Source organism: Aspergillus stella-maris (assembly GCF_047715825.1).
Source record: "Aspergillus stella-maris strain CBS 113639 unplaced genomic scaffold BDV14scaffold_2, whole genome shotgun sequence".
NCBI lineage: Eukaryota > Fungi > Ascomycota > Eurotiomycetes > Eurotiales > Aspergillaceae > Aspergillus > Aspergillus stella-maris.
Genome location: NW_027396796.1, coordinates 1,069,376 through 1,089,102, shown reverse-complemented (window position 1 = coordinate 1,089,102; position 19,727 = coordinate 1,069,376). Strand labels below are relative to the sequence as shown.

The window sequence follows — 19,727 nt, the reverse complement described above, 5'->3', positions numbered from 1 at the left end:
GCTTCCCCTCTACTAGCAGCATTATGCTATATAGAGTATACTTCAGGGCGCAAAAAATAAATCAACGGTGTATATCTCAGAAACTATGTTACATTGTTCGAGAATATAGAATATACTATAGGTCATTCACTCGTCCTCTTCCTCTTCATCATCTTCATCCTCATCTTCGGACACTTCTTGTCCGAGCTCCTTCAGTCGTTTCTGTGGCAAACATTAGTACTCTGCATATCATCCAGGTAAGGCATCCAGCTGTGACTCACCTTGTCCTCGTTTCTCTTTGTCTCGAGATCACCGAACACAATGAGGAGGTCCTCAAGTTCGGTCTGCGCTGTTTGGCGAGCCTCCTCCTTCTCCTTCGCCTCACCCTGCGCCTTCTCGAGGGCCTTTTGTGCATCCTCGAGTGCTTGTGCAGCCTTCCGTGCCTCGGCCTCAAGTCTTTCAGCCTCCTTCTCTGCTTGCTGTGCTCGGCTTTCTAGAGCGGAGTTTTTTGATGAATAGTCTTCTTTCACAGCCTCGATGTCCTGCGTAGATTGTTCCTTCATAGTGCTGAGCTCTGAGCGCATCGTCTCGTTGGAAGATTCGAGTTTGGCGATTTCGGATTTGTGCTGTTGATCAGCAGTGTCCAATTTGCTTTGGAGGTCCTGGACTGTCTTGTTGAGGTCAGACACTCCATCTGCATGTTTTTGCTTTGCATTTTCGATCTCTGATTTGAGGCTCTCAACGTTTGACTCAAGCTTCGAGATCTCTGACTTGTACTCCTCAGCCTTATCGGCCTTGGATTGCGCTTCCTGGATTGCGCTGTTCAGACCGGCAATTTCAGCTGCATGCTGCTCCGTGGACTGGCCAGCCTTAGTTTCGGCCTCCTGAATGGACTGTTTAAAATGGGTGACTTCAGCGGCATGCTGCTGTTTTGACTGGTCCGCCTGCGTCTTCAGGGCCTCAATTGTCGAATTCAGCCTGCGCGCTTCGACATTGGATTCTTCCTTGATCTGAGCAACCTCTGACTCCAATGCCCGAATTTTCTTTTGGAAGTCAGCCACCTCCGACTCATGCCGCTCCTTGAACTTGGAGCTCTTTCTTTCATAATCAGCAGAGGTCTCCCGTACTTGAGCGTCGATGGCTCTAAGTTGCTCTCCATGTTGCTTCAGCAAGTCATTCTTGGCTTGTTTGAACTGCTCGTTTGTCGCTGTTAATTCTTGCTCATGGCGTCTCTGAAGCGCCTCGTATTCTTGTTGCAGTTTTGAAAACTCTAACCCACCAGAATCTCTCGACTTCCGGTGTTCAGCTTGCTCATGATCAAGCTTATGCTTCAGAGATACGAGCTCCGACTCCAGATTCTGAACAGCTTGGTTTTTCTCTTCGAGATCGGATTTTAGAGAGTCGACCAGTTCACGTGACACACCTCGTTCAACTCCGTTGGTAATAACGGATATTTCAAGCCCAGGCTCACGATCGATGGCCCTTGTAAGGCGGCTGAAATTGTCTTTAAGAAACTCAACAAACGTCCTGTCGAAGAAAATATCGGGCAGTCCTCCGTCATAGTTTGCGCCTATCGTTTGCGGCAGGACCTCGAAATCTCGAACGAGAGGAGACTCTCTGAATCGGGTTATACGGTCTATGAATTGCTCTCGGCCCAATTGCTCGAGTAGCAGTTTGTGTAAAGTCTTCCGTGGAATGGGGGAATCTTTGGAAGAGAACTCATAAATGACTCCCAGTAAAATAGTGCTTAGACCAGGTACAAGCACATTGGTCGCACTCCTGTGTTTCGTTTCCTGCAGCAGGGTCTGGATACTGCTACCCTCACCGAGGAAGTCGTTCACGGCATCCGGGTCTTCAAAGAGCCATCCGCAGAGCAGCATAAGATAGCCAATAGAGATTCTCTCATCGTCTCCTCGCTTGATCCCCGTGATGAGGTTCCCAACAATCGTCTGGATGCATGTAATGACCTCTTCGCCATTTTCGGCGTCGCCCTCAGTGACTCCCATAGCTACCGATTTGGCTTCAGAGTTCTCGAACAATAGATGGAACATCAACACAGAAGCCATCCAGGTTTGATACGGATCAGCATTTCCACGCAGTTCCGGAGGTGTCAACAGGACAGTCAAGATGTTTGGAATCTCATCTTGGCCGCTGACATGACCATTGATTGCTCGTCCCAGTACGTGGACCCGTATACCGGTATGGTTGGTAAAGAAAGCCTTGACACAGTCGCAAGCTGCAAGACGGGCATCAAGGAGCTGAATCGGAGCAGGTTCAAGCGAAAGTTTGAGCAGCGCTTCGATTACATTGATTCTGGGAAGAGGCTTGGCTTTGTGGCCATTGGTGCCATCGTTCGCTTGGCCTGCCCCCCAGAATACCTCAACGTCTCCAAATCGCTCCTGCAGCGGTTGATTTCCGCGGATCAGATCGGCACAGGTCGCGAGAGCCTTCGAAGTGACGTTTACAGTAAACCGCTGGCCAAATGCTGTGCTTAAGACCTGTTCCATGACACCGGAGTTCCAGAATGCCATTTGGTTGGCCGGAGTGTTGACTCCGCCCTTCACTAGGAATAGCTGGATTATCACCAAGAGACCCCAGACGTTTTTGTCGCGGTTGGCGAGAGCCCAAGGTGGAGTAGGCTCCTCTGGATCTTGGTCCTGGTTGACGTCGGCGAGCATTTTCGCCAGCCTCTGTATACAGCCCGTCTCACGGAAGTATGACTGGTTCGGGATGTTGAGTCGTAACAAGTTGGCGAGCAGTGTAAGACAGTCCACGATGACCTCGGTTCCATGTGTCAAGCCCCCTTCTGCCTCTATAAGCGAGCATATCGTCTCGAACGCATTTTCGAAAGCAACAAGTTTTTGGAGCTCTTCGGAGCCAGGCGTGACGGCGATCAGGAGAAGCAAGGCCTCTGTAATATTCCGGTGGCTGTCAGCTGCTATTCTTCCACAATGTTGAAAGCTGGAGTAGGATGCGTACCATTCCGTACTGGCTCCCGCGCATCTGCCAGAGCACTGACTAGCCTCGGGATACCCAACGGTGCTGTAAGGATACATTCCTGCGTCCGTTCGGGTCGTCCGCTGGAAATCTGGAACATCAATTGTAATGAATAAAGGCGCGAATAGAAATCTCGGGTATCTAGAAGATCAAGTAAAGCTGTAATATTGTCTTGTCGCTTTTGGCCCTGTTAGTGGAACAGTCGTAACAACAACTGAGCTTCCATACCTGAGTAAATTCGTCGGATAGCCAAAGAGCTATCTCGTCTGATGCTTCGGGCTAGACAAGAACATTAGTACCTCAAACATTTATTTGGCGATCAGGTAAAACGAACGCTGCTTGCCTCCGGCGAGAACAACCCCAACAGGGTCTCTAGAACGACCTTGAGTGTGTCAACATCCTCGCGGTCATTGCGGAGACTGCTAATTAGCGGTCGGAGAGCACCCGACGCGACCGATGCAGGGTATATCTTCGCAAAACTCCTTAGTCCTTGTATAGCAGCTCTCCGGTCCTCCAGTAGTGTCACACTCTGCAATCTTTCAATCAAAGTGTTGATTGTGTCCGTCGCCGTTTGTTTGGCGGGAGCCTGCGACTCGAGGATTCGAAACATCGCAACGGTTCGGTCGATTTCTCATGGTCACCGCCGGCCGAGGGCGTAGCAATTGGTATACATCGAACAATTGAAAGGTTCCGAAAGTGAATGTAGTGAGGTGAGTTGTTCAGTCGGAGCCCGCAGCATACAGTCAACAGTTCCACCGCCAAGTGGCCGCTAGAGCTGTCGGAACCGCGACAAGAGAAGCGCCGAACTAGCAGCCGCATCCCGGCCGGCTGTCGCATTCACCTCAGAGCCTTCACTGTCCCTCTCTCTTTCTCTCTAACACGCCCACGGTTGCTCTTTGTTGTATTTCGGACGCAGTCAGGGTATTACCATCTCTCTAGACCTTTTAAACCCAGACGTCTGTTTCAGTTCAAGTACTTGACTCCGGGATCAATCACTGATGGATCGTCTTGGTTGAAGTGACTGAAATTTTTCTAATTTATATTATCCAAGTCAGAAAAGAATACATTATTCTTTTTCGCTCCTTTTGCTTCCATCGTATACCTTTTGGAACTTCACCATGGGCGTTCCAGCTCTGTTCAGATGGCTCTCCAAGAAATATCCGAAGATTATCTCCTCGGTAATCGAGGAGCAGCCGTACGAGGTTAATGGGGAGACTATCCCGGTTGATGCCACCGGGCCCAACCCGAATGGCGAAGAGATGGACAACCTGTATCTCGATATGAACGGTATCGTACATCCTTGTACGCACCCCGAGGGCAAGCCGCCGCCTGCGAACGAGCAGGAGATGATGATCGAGATTTTCAAATACACGGATCGCGTTGTGAATATGGTCCGCCCTCGGAAGCTCCTGATGATTGCCGTTGGTGTGTCTTCACTCTATATATTGTACTCTTGAGACTAGTACTAATCTCACTTCTCCTACAGACGGTGTCGCCCCCCGCGCAAAGATGAACCAACAACGAGCACGTCGATTCCGATCCGCGCAAGAGGCCAGAGAGCAAGACGAGAAGAAGCAGGAGTTTCAGAAGCTGCTCGCGAAGCAGAACGGTGACAAGGACCAAGGGCTTCAGGAGGAGGTCATCCAGAAGACCTGGGACAGCAACGTTATCACACCGGGAACTCCGTTCATGGACATTCTTGCCGCATCATTACGATACTGGATTGCATACAAGCTCAACACCGATCCCGCTTGGGAAAAAGTCAGTCTCTCTGTTCTAGTTTTCGGTGTCATCATGCTGACCGACACAGATGAAAATCATTATCTCCGATGCTACGGTTCCCGGAGAGGGAGAGCACAAGATTATGGAGTTTATCCGATCACAACGCGCGTCGCCTGACCATGACCCTAACCTTCGTCATGTCATCTATGGATTGGTATATCTTGATAATCATTCATGTAGACCTTGACTGACTTCAATCCTCTCTATAGGACGCCGACTTGATTATGTTGGGTCTTGCTACTCACGAGCCTCACTTCAGAGTCCTGCGTGAAGATGTGTTCTTCCAGGATTCAAAACCTCGAACTTGCCACCTGTGCGGACAGCCTGGTCACAAAGCGGAAGAGTGCAGAGGCCAGGCCAAGGTGAAGAGCGGTGAGTTCGACGAGAAAGGAAAGGGCGCAACCTTGAAGCCGTTCATCTGGCTTCATGTCTCTGTCCTTAGAGAGTATCTTGCAGCTGAACTCTTCATACCGCATCAACCGTTCCCATTCGATTTGGAGAGAGCCCTAGATGACTGGGTCTTCATGTGTTTCTTCGTTGGAAACGATTTCCTTCCTCATCTGCCGTCTTTGGATATCCGTGAAGACGGAATTGACACCCTTATCGCTATTTGGCGCGACAATATTCCGCTCATGGGTGGATATCTGACGCAAGATGGGCGTGTCGACCTCAAGAACGCCCAACTTATCCTTCAAGGCCTCGCGAAGCAAGAAGATGCTATCTTCCGTCGCCGCAGGCAGGCGGAGGAGAGGAAGGCTGCTAACCAGAAGAGGCGCGAACAAGAAGAGAAGGCAAGGAACGAGGAGAAAAACAAGCGGCGCAGACGGAGCTCTCCCTCCTACGAGCCAACCGAATCACATACAAATGCCAAGGCTCGCGGCCCTGTAGGTGCTGGAGGTCCTCCGCCCGGGCTGGAATTGATTACTCCTGGCAGAGGCGAACTCGCACGCCAGACCAGAGAAACTACTCACAGCATGGTGGTCAATCGTGGAAATGTGTACCGTGCTAACATGGCAAACAAGAGTGCCGCTGCCGTTTTGAAGAGCAAGTTGATGGGAGGACAGGGTGCCCAAGACGAGGAAGAGTCCACATCTGAAACATCAGACGCACCGCCTGGTGATGAGCCGGTCCTTGGCAAGAGAAAAGCAGACGATGCGGAAGTTGGCCAGCTTGGCACCGAGACTCCGGACCCAAGCAAGGCCGAGCCTGCAAAGAAGGACGACGATATGCCTCCAGACACTGTCCGCCTGTGGGAGGAAGGGTATGCGGATCGTTACTACGAACAGAAGTTTGGTGTTGATCCACAGGATAAGGAGTTCCGACACAAGGTCGCGAGGGCTTATGCTGAAGGTCTCGCATGGGTCTTGTTGTACTACTTCCAAGGTTGTCCTTCTTGGACCTGGTACTACCCTTACCACTATGCTCCCTTTGCTGCAGACTTCGTGGATATTGGTGACATGGAGCTGTCATTTGAGAAGGGTACGCCTTTCAAACCTTTCGAGCAGCTCATGGGTGTCCTTCCTGCCTCCTCGAATCACGCTATTCCCGAGAAATTCCATCCATTGATGACCGAACCCACCAGCGAAATTATTGATTTCTACCCGGAGGACTTCCCCGTTGATCTGAATGGCAAGAAGTTCGCTTGGCAGGGTGTCGTCTTGTTGCCGTTCATTGATGAAAAGCGGCTTTTGGCTGCCATGGAGAAGATTTACCCGCATCTGTCTGAAGATGAAAGGGCTCGCAACACAGTAGGCCAAGAAGTGCTGATACTATCAGAGAGCCACCCGCTATACCAAGACTTGGTTGGAAACTTCTATTCCAAGAAGCAAGGTGCTCCGAAGTACAAGCTCAACATGCGAATTAGTGATGGATTATCGGGCAAGGTCGAGAAAAACGAGGCGTATATCCCACACAGCTCCCTTGTGTCATCACTTGAGGAGTATGGTATGCCGACTTTGGAAGACGACCGTTCGCTAACGTATGTTCTCCCTTCATTTATTCTTCCTCTGTTTCATGGCTAACTGGGAAGTATAGTGTCAACTACGAGATCCCGAAATCTACGAACCTTCACAAATCCATGCTTCTCCGTGGGGTGAAGCTCGGTCAACCAGCTTTGGACAATGCAGACATCCAAGCAACCAAGTCACGCGCTCAGCATACTGGACGCTCTTATGGGGGTGCGCCTTTCCGTGGTGGAAGAGGAAGGGGAAGAGGAGGCCACATGGATTACTCTGGCGACCGACAGTCCAACGATCGTCATGGCAACGGCAGACCTAATCCCTTCGCGGCGCATCTTGACCCCAACTTCAAGCCTGGAAGCACCGGAGGTGCGCCGATGGGTATGCCCACCGGTTGGGCTCCACCACCCCCTGGCGCTGGGAACTACTCTCGCGGGCCACCGCCACCTCCCCGTGGAGGTGGGTACGGCTCTCAGCAGTACGGGTCATACAACAACCAAGGTCAGGGCCAGCAGTGGAACTATCAGCAACAGGGCTACGGTCAAGGCGACTATTATGGCCGGGGACACCCAGCACACTACAACAATGGACCCGCTGATTATTACAATGGCGGCTATAACGGAGGCTACGGATCGCAAGGAGGCCGGGGTGGTGGAGGGTATCGTGGAGGAGGTGGAGGAGGCCGAGGAGGACGCGACAACTATTCGTCAAGAAACCAAGGCGGATACGGTCGGTACTGATTCGACAGAAATGGTGTTGTAACACCTGATTAAGGCATGCATATGCCGAGAAACCAGAGATTATGTGAAGTATTGGGTCGAGTTTTGCTTTTTTTGCTTCTTATGCCTGGAATTTGGGAAGAGTACGGAGTTAGAACGGAGGACGAAATGTCGCATAGGGTCTCATGATTCGATACCATGTAAAAAAAGAATATGATGAGTGCCAAAAGGTCTGAAAGGTGCATGAAGTAGAGTGTAAACATGAAGCGCAAGGAGTAGAAATAGCGAGGCCGAGAGTGGAGGACGACATCGGAGCTGCGGGGAGAAAAATCCCCAGAAGAAAATCAATTCGAATGAGTCAACCCGCCGCTCTTTCGCATCGCTCAATTTGACTCCTCAACTAACCCAATTCATCCCCTGGGTTTACTGTGACTTACTGTTGCTTTCTCAATTTGTCTTTCAGCAGGTGAGTGCCGGATTTTCGAGTCATCGTCAGCCTCCAGCAGCCCACCATCTCCGGCCTCCGATTCACCGGCGCCGCACCGCTCATTGTGCTTGGATGCGCCCTGGACTCGGCCACGCTCGTTTGATGTACACTGATCGACTCATATACATTTTCTAACCTAGTGATTTGGTTTTATAGTTGACGGAGGTCTACGACTAGTCGGGCCGTCGCAATCGACAATTGAGGCTGCTGGGAAGCTTTGTCGCAAATATCCCACCTCCCACCAGCATGAAATAGAGACACCGACATTGTACATCATACCACTCATTGTCTCTCTTTTCCCCCTTCCCAACCCTCACGATGTCCGAACCGACAAAAATCAGCATCCTCGGTCGCGAAAGCATCATCGCTGACTTCGGGCTTTGGCGAAACTACGTGGCCAAGGACCTGATCAGCGACTGCCCCTCCACCACCTACGTCCTCATCACCGACACGAACATTGGCTCGATCTATACCCCCGGCTTCCAAAAAGCTTTCGAAGATGCCTCCGCCGCCGTCTCTCCCTCCCCGCGTCTTCTCATTTACAACGCTCCCCCAGGCGAAGTCTCAAAATCCAGACAAACAAAGGCCGACATCGAGGATTGGATGCTGAGTCAGAGCCCCCCTTGCGGCCGTGATACTGTGGTCATTGCTCTTGGCGGAGGTGTCATTGGTGATCTGACGGGCTTTGTCGCTTCGACTTATATGCGCGGTGTTCGCTATGTCCAGGTTCCTACTACGCTTCTTGCTATGGTGGACTCGTCAATTGGCGGGAAGACCGCCATTGACACTCCTCTCGGAAAGAACTTGATTGGTGCGATTTGGCAACCAACGAAGATTTATATTGACCTTGAGTTCCTGGAGACGCTACCGGTAAGAGAGTTCATCAATGGTATGGCCGAGGTTATCAAGACAGCTGCCATCTCCAGCGAAGAAGAATTCACTGCCCTTGAGGAGAACGCGGAAACGATTTTAAAGGCCGTCCGTCGGGAGCTCAAGCCAGGACAACGTCGTTTCGAGGGCATTGAAGAGATTCTTAAGGCCAGAATCCTCGCGTCGGCGCGCCACAAGGCCTATGTTGTTTCAGCAGACGAGCGCGAGGGTGGCCTCCGGAACCTCCTGAACTGGGGTCACTCTATCGGACACGCCATTGAAGCTATCTTGACACCGCAAATCCTCCACGGAGAGTGCGTCGCTATTGGTATGGTCAAGGAGGCGGAGCTCGCCCGTCATTTGGGTATCTTGCGGGGAGTTGCTGTTGCCCGTGTTGTCAAGTGTCTGGCTGCCTATGGACTGCCCACTTCATTGAAGGATGCTCGGATCCGCAAGCTTACCGCTGGTAAGCACTGCTCGGTCGACCAGCTGATGTTCAACATGGCACTTGACAAGAAGAACGACGGCCCCAAGAAGAAGATTGTTCTCCTCTCCGCAATCGGAACGACCTACGAAGACAAGGCCAGTGTCGTGGCCAACGAGGAGATTCGCGTTGTTCTCGCTCCAAGCGTCGAAGTGCAGCCTGGTGTCGAGCAGTCTGCGAATGTTGTCTGTGCACCTCCAGGATCGAAGAGTATCTCTAACCGCGCCTTGGTCCTGGCTGCTCTTGGTTCGGGTACCGTCCGCATCAAGAACCTGCTGCACTCGGATGACACCGAAGTTATGATCAACGCTCTGGAGAGACTTGGCGCCGCTACCTTCTCCTGGGAAGACGATGGCGAGATTCTGGTGGTGAACGGCAAAGGCGGAAACCTGTCAGCCTATCCATCACCTCTGTACCTTGGTAACGCCGGTACTGCCTCCAGATTCCTCACGACCGTCGCGACTCTTGCCAACCCCAGCTCCTGCGATTCCAGCATCCTTACTGGTAACGCTCGCATGAAGCAGCGCCCGATCGGCGACCTTGTCGATGCATTGACCGCTAACGGAGCTTCCGTCGAGTATGTGGAGAGCAAGGGCAGCTTGCCTCTCAAGATTGCTGCCTCTGGTGGTTTCGCCGGAGGAAGCATTAACCTGGCCGCCAAGGTGTCATCTCAGTACGTTTCCTCGCTGCTCATGTGTGCGCCCTACGCCAAGGAGCCTGTTACTCTGAGACTGGTCGGTGGAAAGCCCATTTCTCAGCCTTACATTGACATGACGACCGCGATGATGCGCGCTTTCGGTATTGATGTGCAGAAGTCTACGACTGAAGAGCACACCTATCACATTCCTCAAGGCCGTTACGTCAACCCTGCGGAATACGTTATTGAAAGCGATGCAAGCTCTGCTACGTACCCCCTTGCCATTGCCGCCATCACTAGCACCACCTGCACCGTTCCCAACATTGGCTCGGCCTCCCTCCAGGGTGACGCCCGATTTGCTGTTGAGGTCTTGAGGCCCATGGGATGCACAGTCGAGCAGACTGAGACCTCGACCACCGTTACTGGACCTTCGGACGGTATCCTGCGCCCCCTCCCTAACGTTGACATGGAACCCATGACGGATGCGTTCCTCGGCGCTTCCGTGCTGGCAGCTATCGCTCGCGGAAAAGATGGAAACCACACCACTCGCATCTACGGTATCGCCAACCAGCGTGTCAAGGAGTGCAACCGTATCAAGGCTATGAAGGACGAGCTCGCCAAGTTTGGCGTTGTGTGCCGCGAGCACGATGATGGTCTTGAGATTGATGGAATTGAGCGCACCACTCTCCGCCAACCCGCTGGTGGTATTTTTTGCTACGATGACCACAGAGTTGCTTTCAGCTTCAGTGTCCTGTCTCTTGTCACTCCTCAGCCGACACTGATCCTCGAGAAGGAATGTGTTGGAAAGACATGGCCTGGTTGGTGGGATACCCTCCGACAACTCTACAAGGTGAAGCTTGAGGGCAAGGAACTCGAAGAGGAGTCCCATGCTCTGAGCAGCACCGACAAGGCCAACGCTTCGATCTACATCATTGGAATGCGCGGTGCTGGAAAGTCGACTGCTGGCAACTGGGTTTCGAAAGCCCTTGACCGACCGTTTGTTGACCTCGATACTGAACTCGAGACTATTGAGGGCATGACTATTCCTGACATTATCAAAACCCGCGGCTGGCAGGGGTTCCGTGATGCCGAGCTGGAGATCTTGAAGCGCACCATGAAGGAGCGCCCGAAGGGCTACGTCTTTGCTTGCGGTGGCGGTGTCGTTGAGATGCCTGAAGCCCGCAAGCTGCTCGTTGACTACCACAAGAGCAAGGGTAATGTCCTTCTCCTCATGCGCGAGATCGGCAAGATCATGGACTTCCTGTCGATTGACAAGACTCGCCCTGCCTACGTCGAGGACATGATGGGCGTGTGGCTGCGCCGCAAGCCTTGGTTCCAGGAGTGCAGCAACATTCAGTACTACAGTCGTGATACTACACCCAGCGGTCTGGCTCGCGCTTCCGAGGACTTCAACCGCTTCTTGCAGGTTGTCACCGGCCAGGTCGACAACCTCAGCATCATCAAGCAAAAGGAGCACTCTTTCTTCGTGTCTCTGACACTGCCGGATTTACGTGAGGCGGGTGACATTCTTGAGGAAGTGTGCGTTGGATCTGATGCTGTTGAGCTGCGGGTTGATCTGCTCAAGGACCCTGCCTCAGACAGCGACATTCCTTCCGTTGAGTATGTCGTGGAGCAACTGTCTTTCCTGCGCAGCCGTATCACTCTGCCAGTCATTTTCACCATCCGCACCAAGAGCCAAGGTGGTCGCTTCCCTGATGATGCCTACGATGCCGCGAAGGAGCTGTACCGTCTCGCATTCAGGGCTGGAGTCGAGTTCGTTGACCTCGAGATCGCTTTCCCCGAGGAGATGCTGCGATCTGTGTCGGAGCAAAAGGGACACTCCAAGATCATCGCTTCCCACCACGACCCCAAGGGTGAGCTTTCATGGTCCAATATGTCGTGGGTTAAGTACTACAACAAGGCCCTAGAACACGGCGACATTGTCAAGCTCGTCGGTGTTGCTCAGAACCTCGATGACAACACTGCCCTCCGTAAATTCAAGAACTGGGCCGCTGAAGCTCACGATGTCCCCCTGATCGCCATCAACATGGGTGATCAGGGTCAATTGAGCCGCATCCTGAACGGCTTCATGACACCCGTCTCCCACCCCGCTCTGCCATTCAAGGCCGCACCGGGACAACTCTCCGCCACTGAGATCCGCAAGGGTCTCTCGCTCATGGGCGAAATTAAGTCTAAGAAGTTCGCGCTCTTCGGCAGCCCCGTTGCTCAATCTCGCTCTCCCCCTCTCCACAACACCCTCTTCGCCCAAACCGGCCTTCCTCACAACTACACGCGTCTTGAGACGACAAATGCCCAAGATGTCGTTGACTTCATCCGCTCTCCTGACTTTGGCGGCGCTTCCGTCACGATCCCGCTCAAGCTCGACATCATGCCCCTCCTCGACGAAGTCGCCGCTGAAGCTGAGATCATCGGCGCCGTCAACACAATCATCCCCGTCCCCACAGGACCAGGCAAGAACTCCCCCGCCCGCTTAATCGGCCGCAACACAGACTGGCAAGGCATGATTCTCTCCCTGCGCAACGCAGGCGTCTTCGGCCCCAAGGACGACAAAAAGGAGAGCGCCCTCGTCGTCGGCGGCGGCGGTACCGCCCGCGCAGCGATCTACGCTCTACACAGCATGGGCTACTCCCCCATCTACATTGTCGGCCGCACAGCATCTAAACTAGAGAGCATGGTCTCTACGTTCCCGTCAGCGTACAACATCCGTGTCGTTGACTCGCCGTCAGACTTTGAGAGCGTCCCGCACGTGGCTATTGGTACTATCCCCGCTGATCAGCCCATCGACCCGAAGATGCGCGAGACCCTCTGTCACATGTTTGAGCGTGCGCAGGAGGCGGACGTCGAGGCCATCAAGTCCGTTGAGCATGCGCCGAGGGTGCTACTCGAGATGGCGTACAAGCCCGCGGTAACCGCGCTGATGAGGCTTGCGAGTGATTCGGGGTGGAGTACTATTCCTGGGTTGGAGGTGCTTGTTGGGCAGGGGTGGTATCAGGTTAGTTTCCTTTTTTAATCCTTCCGTTCTTCTTGTATTGTCTTGTCTGGCTTGATGGCTTGACAAGTGGCTTGATTGCATTGCGTGATGTGGTGGACTAACTGAAGTATAGTTCAAATACTGGACCGGGATTTCTCCGTTGTACGAGAGCGCAAGGGTACGTGTCTCCTTCTGCCTAAACCTACACTTGGTTTTACCTATTCCATCATGCAATACTAACATACCATAACAGTCCGCAGTCCTCGACTCCGAATAGAGTATAGCAGGGTAAACAAGGTTAGATCGGCAACCCTGCAGCGTCCCTTATCTCCGGTTCATACTTGACAGCCTCAAAACACAAAAGCGCCCTCCGATACTCGTTCTTGTCATCCTCCGATTGATGGATTAGTGTTGTGTATACCTTAGATGGTCTTGATGGTTACATTTGAGCAAAATATACTTCAGTTTTCTACTTGTTAAGCTTATATTATCTTCTGTGGACCTCCTAACTCCCGGTGGCTGAGACTGGTCATATGAACTACGGCCTCTGACTCATTCAGAGTGTAAGGTAGTATTATGAGGCTTGAGTAGGCACCTCCCCAGTCGTCAGGCCATACAGCGCGCTGTCTCCTGACACATCAACCAAACAGCTCGATACCTACTATAGCTCGATTTACTGGACTCAACGAGTACACCGTCGTATTCACACTTATGGTAGTGGTATGATGATACTTGATACCAGTACAAGGATGGAAAAACAATTGGTGTCTATGGTATGTCGTTATGACTTACCTAAACGTCTAATATTATACTTCAGCCCGGCTATGCATTACTTCCTACCCAAGGAATTAGCCTTCGCGGATAAGACCACCTGCCTCTCCCCTTGAGTTTCAGACTTGTACCTGCATACTGTCCCAGCTAGTAGAAGCTTTGAATGGCGCGGGGCGAACTCAGGGACTTATATCCTCGAGTCTATCGTGAACTGGCTAGGTACTGATACTTCAATGGAAAGTTTAATTACTCTAATACTACCCTGCGCTGGAATATTCAAACTCAATTCATCTCGTGTTCTCGTCGACTTCTACTTCTAATTGAACTATAGCTCTTCGAGCATTTCAAGGGACGTTGTTTAGGTCAAAGGACGTAAAACAATTCAATTCATTGCTTGGATAATAGACGATTCACATTACTAGCTGTAAAATCTGTTTAATCAATCACGAATATAGGTATGTACTTGCTGCACAGCCACACCCCCCTTCGCAGACAATCGCACCCTATCTGCACCCTTCAATTCCATTCTCAACCCGCACCGCAGTGCATTGCATGAATAAAGTGTCCCCGTCTCCATTCTCCGTCTGTCCGTCCCATCCCATCAAACAAAGACCCACCTACGTACTGAATTCAATGGATAAAGGAGTCCCCCCCTACCTCTCAGGCTCTCAGGCTTCACAGGATCCCTAAAGTGGGCCTTTTCTCAAAATCACCCAATCAAAAAAGCTTCCTAGCTTTGAAAAAGGACCCGCTTGACGTTTGATCGGCGCGTTTACCGGTTCGTTTCATGTTACGGCCCACATAATCTACCACTCATATGTGGATGTTAGGTAGGTATGGAGATTGGGGATTGGGTTGGTTGGGCTGGCTGGGTCCGGTCCGGGGGGAGATTCTCGTACTTCCCGTTTGCTGGGTAGGTATGGGTATGATGCTTTATGATCGAATGGGTGATGTCGATGTATTCTCATGGATTACCAAACCCGAGCGGCAAGACCATGTCATTGTCATTGTTGATGCTCAACTGATAACATCAGACTGATTTCTCCGCATGATTAAGTTTGCAGTCTACGATTTCTAGTCTCATAGGTTGAAGATATCTCTACTGCTCTGTGAACAGGATGCCTGTCGACATCGAATGATGTATTGATTATTGGCAATCTGACCGTTCGATATCATCCCTGCGAGGGCATCGGGCCAATTATCGGACAAGATCTATGATGGGGAAAGTACGTTGAAGTTTCAATCAGTCTCAAAGTCAAGTCACAGTTCTTCTTTTGATGATGTATAATCAATCATGGTAGTAGCTATGGTACATTTCTCGTCATCTTGTCTTGCGCTCGCGCTGCGAAAACCAGAATCAAGTCAAGCCAAAAAGCAAATTGTATAAACACCAAGTCATGCAAGGAAGACACCATCACATCGTACAAGTATCAATATAGTACAAAGAATCGTAGTACAGCATGCCCAATAAAACAGTCGTCCGACCCGTGTATAAGAATGACAGAAATGAAGCGAGAAAACAAAAAACAAGGTCCTTGTCTTTTCGATGCAGTAAGTGATTCTCCCGCAATGCAGCAAACACACAGAGATCTATACCTCAATTGGGAAAGCGAAAAAGCAAAAAAAAGCAAAAATAAACAGGCTGGCTGGCTTGCTGAATGAAACAATAATACAAAGATGTAACGATGTAACAGCATTAGAAGAGAACAGAAAGGGGAAGGAGTGCGTCATTCGACATAAAGGACGCGATAGTGATGCCCTTCTTTTGGGGACAAAACGTCAGTATGTAGCCAATGACGTCATGGTTTCTGTCCCAAGACGAAAATGTGAATGACGATCGGGTTTGTCAGCGGGCGCGATCCCCATTTGGGATGCGCCTATGACGACAGAGGCTGGCCCATGTCATGTCGAGTCATTGGGCTCCATCTGGTGGAAACCACAAGCATGGGGTTCCCAATCGCTGCTCCGCGGTGCAATGGCTGCCACAACCCCCCCAGGGTCCAGCATAGTGGGCTTGCTAGCAGCGGCACCCCCTGAATGTAGTGATGAGCTAGCTCTGCCTTACTCCCGGCCTCTGCGCCTTTGCTTGCCGGGCCAGTCAACTTCAGGGTGGACTACCCGCATGTGCCGTGTCAGAGCATCATTGCGCGAGAACGTCTTTTCCTCCGTGCACAAATGACAGCGGACCTTTTGTTTGCGAGCATTGTGGATCGTATCCTCGTGCCGCGTAAGGTCGTAAGGTCGCGAAAACACCGAGTTGCAGGGCTTCCCTGTCGTAGGATTCTCCCGCATACACCTGTGGGGGCCGGCTTGAGAGTTGCGTGATTGTACGTCGCGCCCAGCCATGTGACCGCCCGGTGTGGTCGGACGGTGCGCATCGCGCTTGTGCTTCTGTAGCTTCTGGGGCGACTCGAATCGCTGTGTACAACCGTGGTACGTGCATGTGTACGTGCCGCCATCGGAAGATGTGTTCTGAGGTCGCTGGATCGGGACGGATGTCTTGGTCATTGTAGGAGAGGTCAGATCATGGCCGTAGACTTCGCTTCCAGTAGACTCGAATCGAGGCAGCGAGGCAGGGAATTCAGGAGTGTGGTGCAGGAAGTTGTTTTGTTGCGCAGAAGGTCTGCGAGCCTGCTGCTGCTGATGCTGCTGAGGCTGAGGCTGGCTGCTAAAGAACTGCTGCTGAGCTGCCTGGGGCTGGCTGTACTGGTGGAACGAGTCCATGGAAGGGAAGTTTGGAGCCTGGTGGAAGTTGTTCTCCTGTCGGAATCCGAGAGCATCGCCAATGTTAAAGTCGGACTGGTAGGGAATGTGAATGCCATGGTCATCACCCTCGTTGAAATCGTTCAAAACGGCATCCTTGGGCGAGATTGTGTTGGGCTCAGCTTGAGGCTGGTGGTGCTGCATCGCCATACCAGGCTGACTGGTGGGAGCGCTAGTCACCGGCTGCTGGCGGAACGCGTCGTGATCGTACTCTACTGAGAAAGGAGAGTTCTGTCTAAATGGAGATCGTTCCCGGTTGATCGAGTTTGGTGACTGAGCTCGGGCAGAGTTGGCAGCCTGGATACGATTGCCCAGGATGTTCTGGTAAGAAGGAGCGAGCAGGTTCTGGTTCTGTTGGTTGTGTTGCTTCGACATTTGCGGCGTTTGCATCACAGTGGGGTTGAAAAGCTCATCCTGAAAGGCGTCGGTGATCGTCCGGTTGAGCTTGGGCACTGACATCGGAAGTCCGTTTGGATACCCGTTTGACCCGCTGTAGTCTGAAACATCAAAGCGTAAGTAATTGTCCAACCATCGGTCATCGATTTGTTTCTCACCATTGGAAGCAACCTTGGAATCCTCGACGTCCTCAAACTGGTTTTGAGGTGTGACGGGAGAGTTGTGGCTCACGGTAGAAACGGAAGGCGCGTGGGAGTGGGAGTGCTCGCTCGACTGCTGGTTCTGCTGCTGCTGCTGCTGCTGCTCAAACGAGTAACTGCCATCGTGCGACAATTCGTTCTTTTGAAATTGAGGGGTAAGGAATGACTGTTGCACGGGCGTGTGCACGGGCGTAGGCAGTGGCTTTGTAGGCGCACTGTTGTAAGCAGCAGAACGGTTGTTGGTGTTGTTGAGCGAGTGTCCCGAAGATCGCCCTGACAACGGCGTCTGGTGTGGCATGCGCTGCGCGTTCAGTTTGTTCTCCCACCCGTGGTTGTTAAAGTATTGCTGTTGTGCCAACATCGGCGAGTTGTCAAACACGAACTGCGGCTGGGTGTACTGAGGAAGGTAGGACTGCGGTTGCGGCGAGCCGGCGTGCTGGATATGGATCTCAGGGTTGTAGGACGAGGCAGGGGTCATTGAAGGAGCCTCGAAGCTGGAGGGACCGTCGAAGACGGTGTAGTCGGCAGAGGCTGCCTTTGCGGAGGGGAAGTGAGAGACGGACGAGGCTGGTGAGGAAAGAGGCGAAGAGGGAACAGGAGACGGCGGTGAGACGAGGTTGAGGTTCTGGTGGTACTGGAAGGGAGACTGCAATCCTTGCTCGCTCAAGTATTGGAGAGGAAGATCTTGCGAGTATTCAGGAAGGAATTGGTCGTCTTGAATGTAAACACCGGAGTCGGGGTAGTTGATGAAGGGAACTGAGGCTGGATCTGTGGCACCTTTTCTTACTGATGGGTGCGCGAGCATAATGTAGTAGTAGACGTCAGGAGAGAGGAATTTGCCACTCGGACGACGTGCGAGCTGGGGTTGATAAGCAATAGGTTGGCTCAGACGGCCACCACGGATGAATGGTTGTGTTCCAGGTATCGAGGAGGCGAGTTTCTATGGTTCAGTTTTGTAGAAAGGGCCAATGGAACTGGATCGTTCTGGAAGCGTCGAGAGTGATGATGAAAGCGAGGTATGTAGTCGGATTTAAGCTAGGTGTGTGAGTCTGGCGCTGTTATATGTAGAAAAATTAGCTCTGAGTCAAAGTAGAGTCAACCGCATGACGCTGAACTCTGTCACGGCGATAGGGCACTAAATCCCGGGCAGCAGTGGAGATTGGGTGGTGGTGGGTACCGACCTTGTGTAGTTGTATAGATTAGTGGTGGTTGTTGGAGGTGTCTGATAGTGAGGTGTCTGATAGTGACTGGAATAAGAGAAATAGTCGTGGATGTTGTGTGTTTGTGTCTGAGGCAAAAAGCAGAGGAAGCAGAGGAGGGCAGCATAATATACCCCGGCCATGAAGTCACAACAGGCCCGTCCGAGGACTAGCGGTATTTTTGAGTATTACTGTTACACTGCTATACATAGCAATAAATAAAAATTATTTTTGATTTCCTAATCTGTCCAGACGAAGATCGTCACGCTAGCTGCGAGTCCCTCCCTCGCCGATTAGGCTTGCATCTCCAAGCCACAGAGCAGAGATTTCCACCATGCGCTCAATGCACCTTCATAGAGCAGTAGTCTCTCTGTGAATTATGCCCATGGCATGCTTATCACATGCGCTATTCCGCCGTATACTTCCCAAGCCGGCGACATTCGACGCTCACCTGACTACGAGGCAGACTTTGTAGATTACTAAAGTATGACTCTTCATGATGCACATTCTACAATTCAGCGATTTAGCATGAGTTCTCTCAGCATCACATCATCATTGTAGGTTACAGCCGATATCCAGCAGCAGATTGGACAGTTAATCGCGGTCCACCGACTGCAGCAGCCACAGATCTCAATGGAGAACCGAGCCATCCGAGGTTGAAGATGGATCTCTCTGCTCCGTCCTTGCAGAACTGCTGGCTGGAGTTGAATTCCATTCCCAAGCTGCAGCGGGTCGACGGAGATCGTGCTCCACCGGCATTGCATGACTGGCTGCTCCGGCTTTGGGGAGTCCGCTTGCCAGCACAATTCATTCACAAATGCTGCGCCACGAATAGATGGATTAGTAACGCAGAATACGATCGGATACACGGCCACGGCCTGTGGCTTGATCCTTGCAGCAGCAGCCAGCGCAGAGAAGGAGAAAGGGTCCCAGTCCCAGACTCCAGTTCGGACTTGGCCGGTCGCCTAATCACGGTCGCAGAACCGCTTCCCTCCCTATCATTTCCAGATCGCCGTTTAGTGCAATCTGTCAGCCTGAAGGCAGGTTCTTCTTCCACGTTTTTTGCCTTGTTCTGCATGCACTGCGCAGTAAGATTCTTCTCACCAGGAACCGGAAACAAAGGCAAATCCTCGGAGATACTGGACTCTGACAACATAAAGTAGTCTTGACTTCGTATCCGACATAATTCCGACCGTGTCTTTCGGCGTTCTCCTAAGCCTTTGTCCTTACCATCGCTCCGGGTCTGGCAACCCTGATTCGGCAAGCTGGTTCCGACCGTTAACTTGGAACTAGTGCAGTGCTTCGGCCGTTGACTTTCGGTTTCCACGGTGGTCGACCATGCCTCACGCTCGCTTAGACTACCTAACCTCAGACTTAGAGTTACTTGGTTCCCCAACCCGGCGGAGTCTAATCCAAGTGCTCCCAACGCAACTCAGTACCTACCTCGTACCTACCATCTCCGTCAGAGGCTCAGCTAGGCTGCGAAGTAAGTT

General features: G+C 51.9%; 4 protein-coding genes across 4 annotated transcripts; 2 read left to right on the top strand and 2 right to left on the bottom strand.

The window, feature by feature from the left end:
- Window positions 1–126: 126 nt before the first annotated feature.
- On the bottom strand, window positions 127–3,586 carry BDV14DRAFT_186862 (putative intracellular protein transport protein (UsoA); the record flags this gene model as incomplete). The annotated part of the gene is made up of 6 exons (XM_073770879.1): window positions 127–201; window positions 261–1,228; window positions 1,259–2,890; window positions 2,959–3,154; window positions 3,205–3,255; window positions 3,311–3,586. The coding sequence occupies 6 exons, from the start codon at window positions 3,584–3,586 to the stop codon at window positions 127–129; spliced, it is 3,198 nt and encodes a 1,065-aa protein (XP_073633570.1).
- A 419-nt stretch (window positions 3,587–4,005) lies between these two features.
- Window positions 4,006–7,471, top strand: rat1 (5'->3' exoribonculease Dhp1). Its single transcript, XM_073776815.1, has 5 exons — window positions 4,006–4,401; window positions 4,463–4,737; window positions 4,787–4,912; window positions 4,968–6,736; window positions 6,793–7,471. Exons 1-5 carry the CDS (start codon window positions 4,095–4,097, stop codon window positions 7,454–7,456), a joined length of 3,141 nt encoding a protein of 1,046 aa, XP_073633569.1. The 5' UTR covers window positions 4,006–4,094; the 3' UTR covers window positions 7,457–7,471.
- A 410-nt stretch (window positions 7,472–7,881) lies between these two features.
- BDV14DRAFT_45951 (pentafunctional protein ARO1) lies at window positions 7,882–13,399 on the top strand. Its single transcript, XM_073776816.1, has 5 exons — window positions 7,882–7,901; window positions 8,079–12,926; window positions 13,039–13,083; window positions 13,159–13,202; window positions 13,254–13,399. Exons 2-4 carry the CDS (start codon window positions 8,241–8,243, stop codon window positions 13,180–13,182), a joined length of 4,755 nt encoding a protein of 1,584 aa, XP_073633568.1. The 5' UTR covers window positions 7,882–7,901; window positions 8,079–8,240; the 3' UTR covers window positions 13,183–13,202; window positions 13,254–13,399.
- Window positions 13,400–15,555: 2,156 nt separating this feature from the next.
- On the bottom strand, window positions 15,556–17,997 carry BDV14DRAFT_45884 (stress-regulated transcription factor RPN4). Its single transcript, XM_073776814.1, has one exon. It carries the CDS (start codon window positions 17,838–17,840, stop codon window positions 15,738–15,740), a length of 2,103 nt encoding a protein of 700 aa, XP_073633567.1. The 5' UTR covers window positions 17,841–17,997; the 3' UTR covers window positions 15,556–15,737.
- Between the last annotated feature and the right edge of the window lie 1,730 nt (window positions 17,998–19,727).

Bases quoted from the DNA above. Each gene is read 5' to 3' on its own strand.
- rat1 (XM_073776815.1), top strand. From the start codon at position 4,095: ATGGGCGTTCCAGCTCTGTTCAGATGGCTCTCCAAGAAATATCCGAAG. The intron at 4,738-4,786 runs GTCAGTCTCTCT...TGACCGACACAG, and splicing joins CCGATCCCGCTTGGGAAAAA to ATGAAAATCATTATCTCCGA. The intron at 6,737-6,792 runs GTATGTTCTCCC...TGGGAAGTATAG, and splicing joins GAAGACGACCGTTCGCTAAC to TGTCAACTACGAGATCCCGA.
- BDV14DRAFT_45951 (XM_073776816.1), top strand. From the start codon at position 8,241: ATGTCCGAACCGACAAAAATCAGCATCCTCGGTCGCGAAAGCATCATC. The intron at 12,927-13,038 runs GTTAGTTTCCTT...ACTGAAGTATAG, and splicing joins TTGGGCAGGGGTGGTATCAG to TTCAAATACTGGACCGGGAT. The intron at 13,084-13,158 runs GTACGTGTCTCC...ATACCATAACAG, and splicing joins CGTTGTACGAGAGCGCAAGG to TCCGCAGTCCTCGACTCCGA.
- BDV14DRAFT_45884 (XM_073776814.1), bottom strand. From the start codon at position 17,840: ATGCTCGCGCACCCATCAGTAAGAAAAGGTGCCACAGATCCAGCCTCA.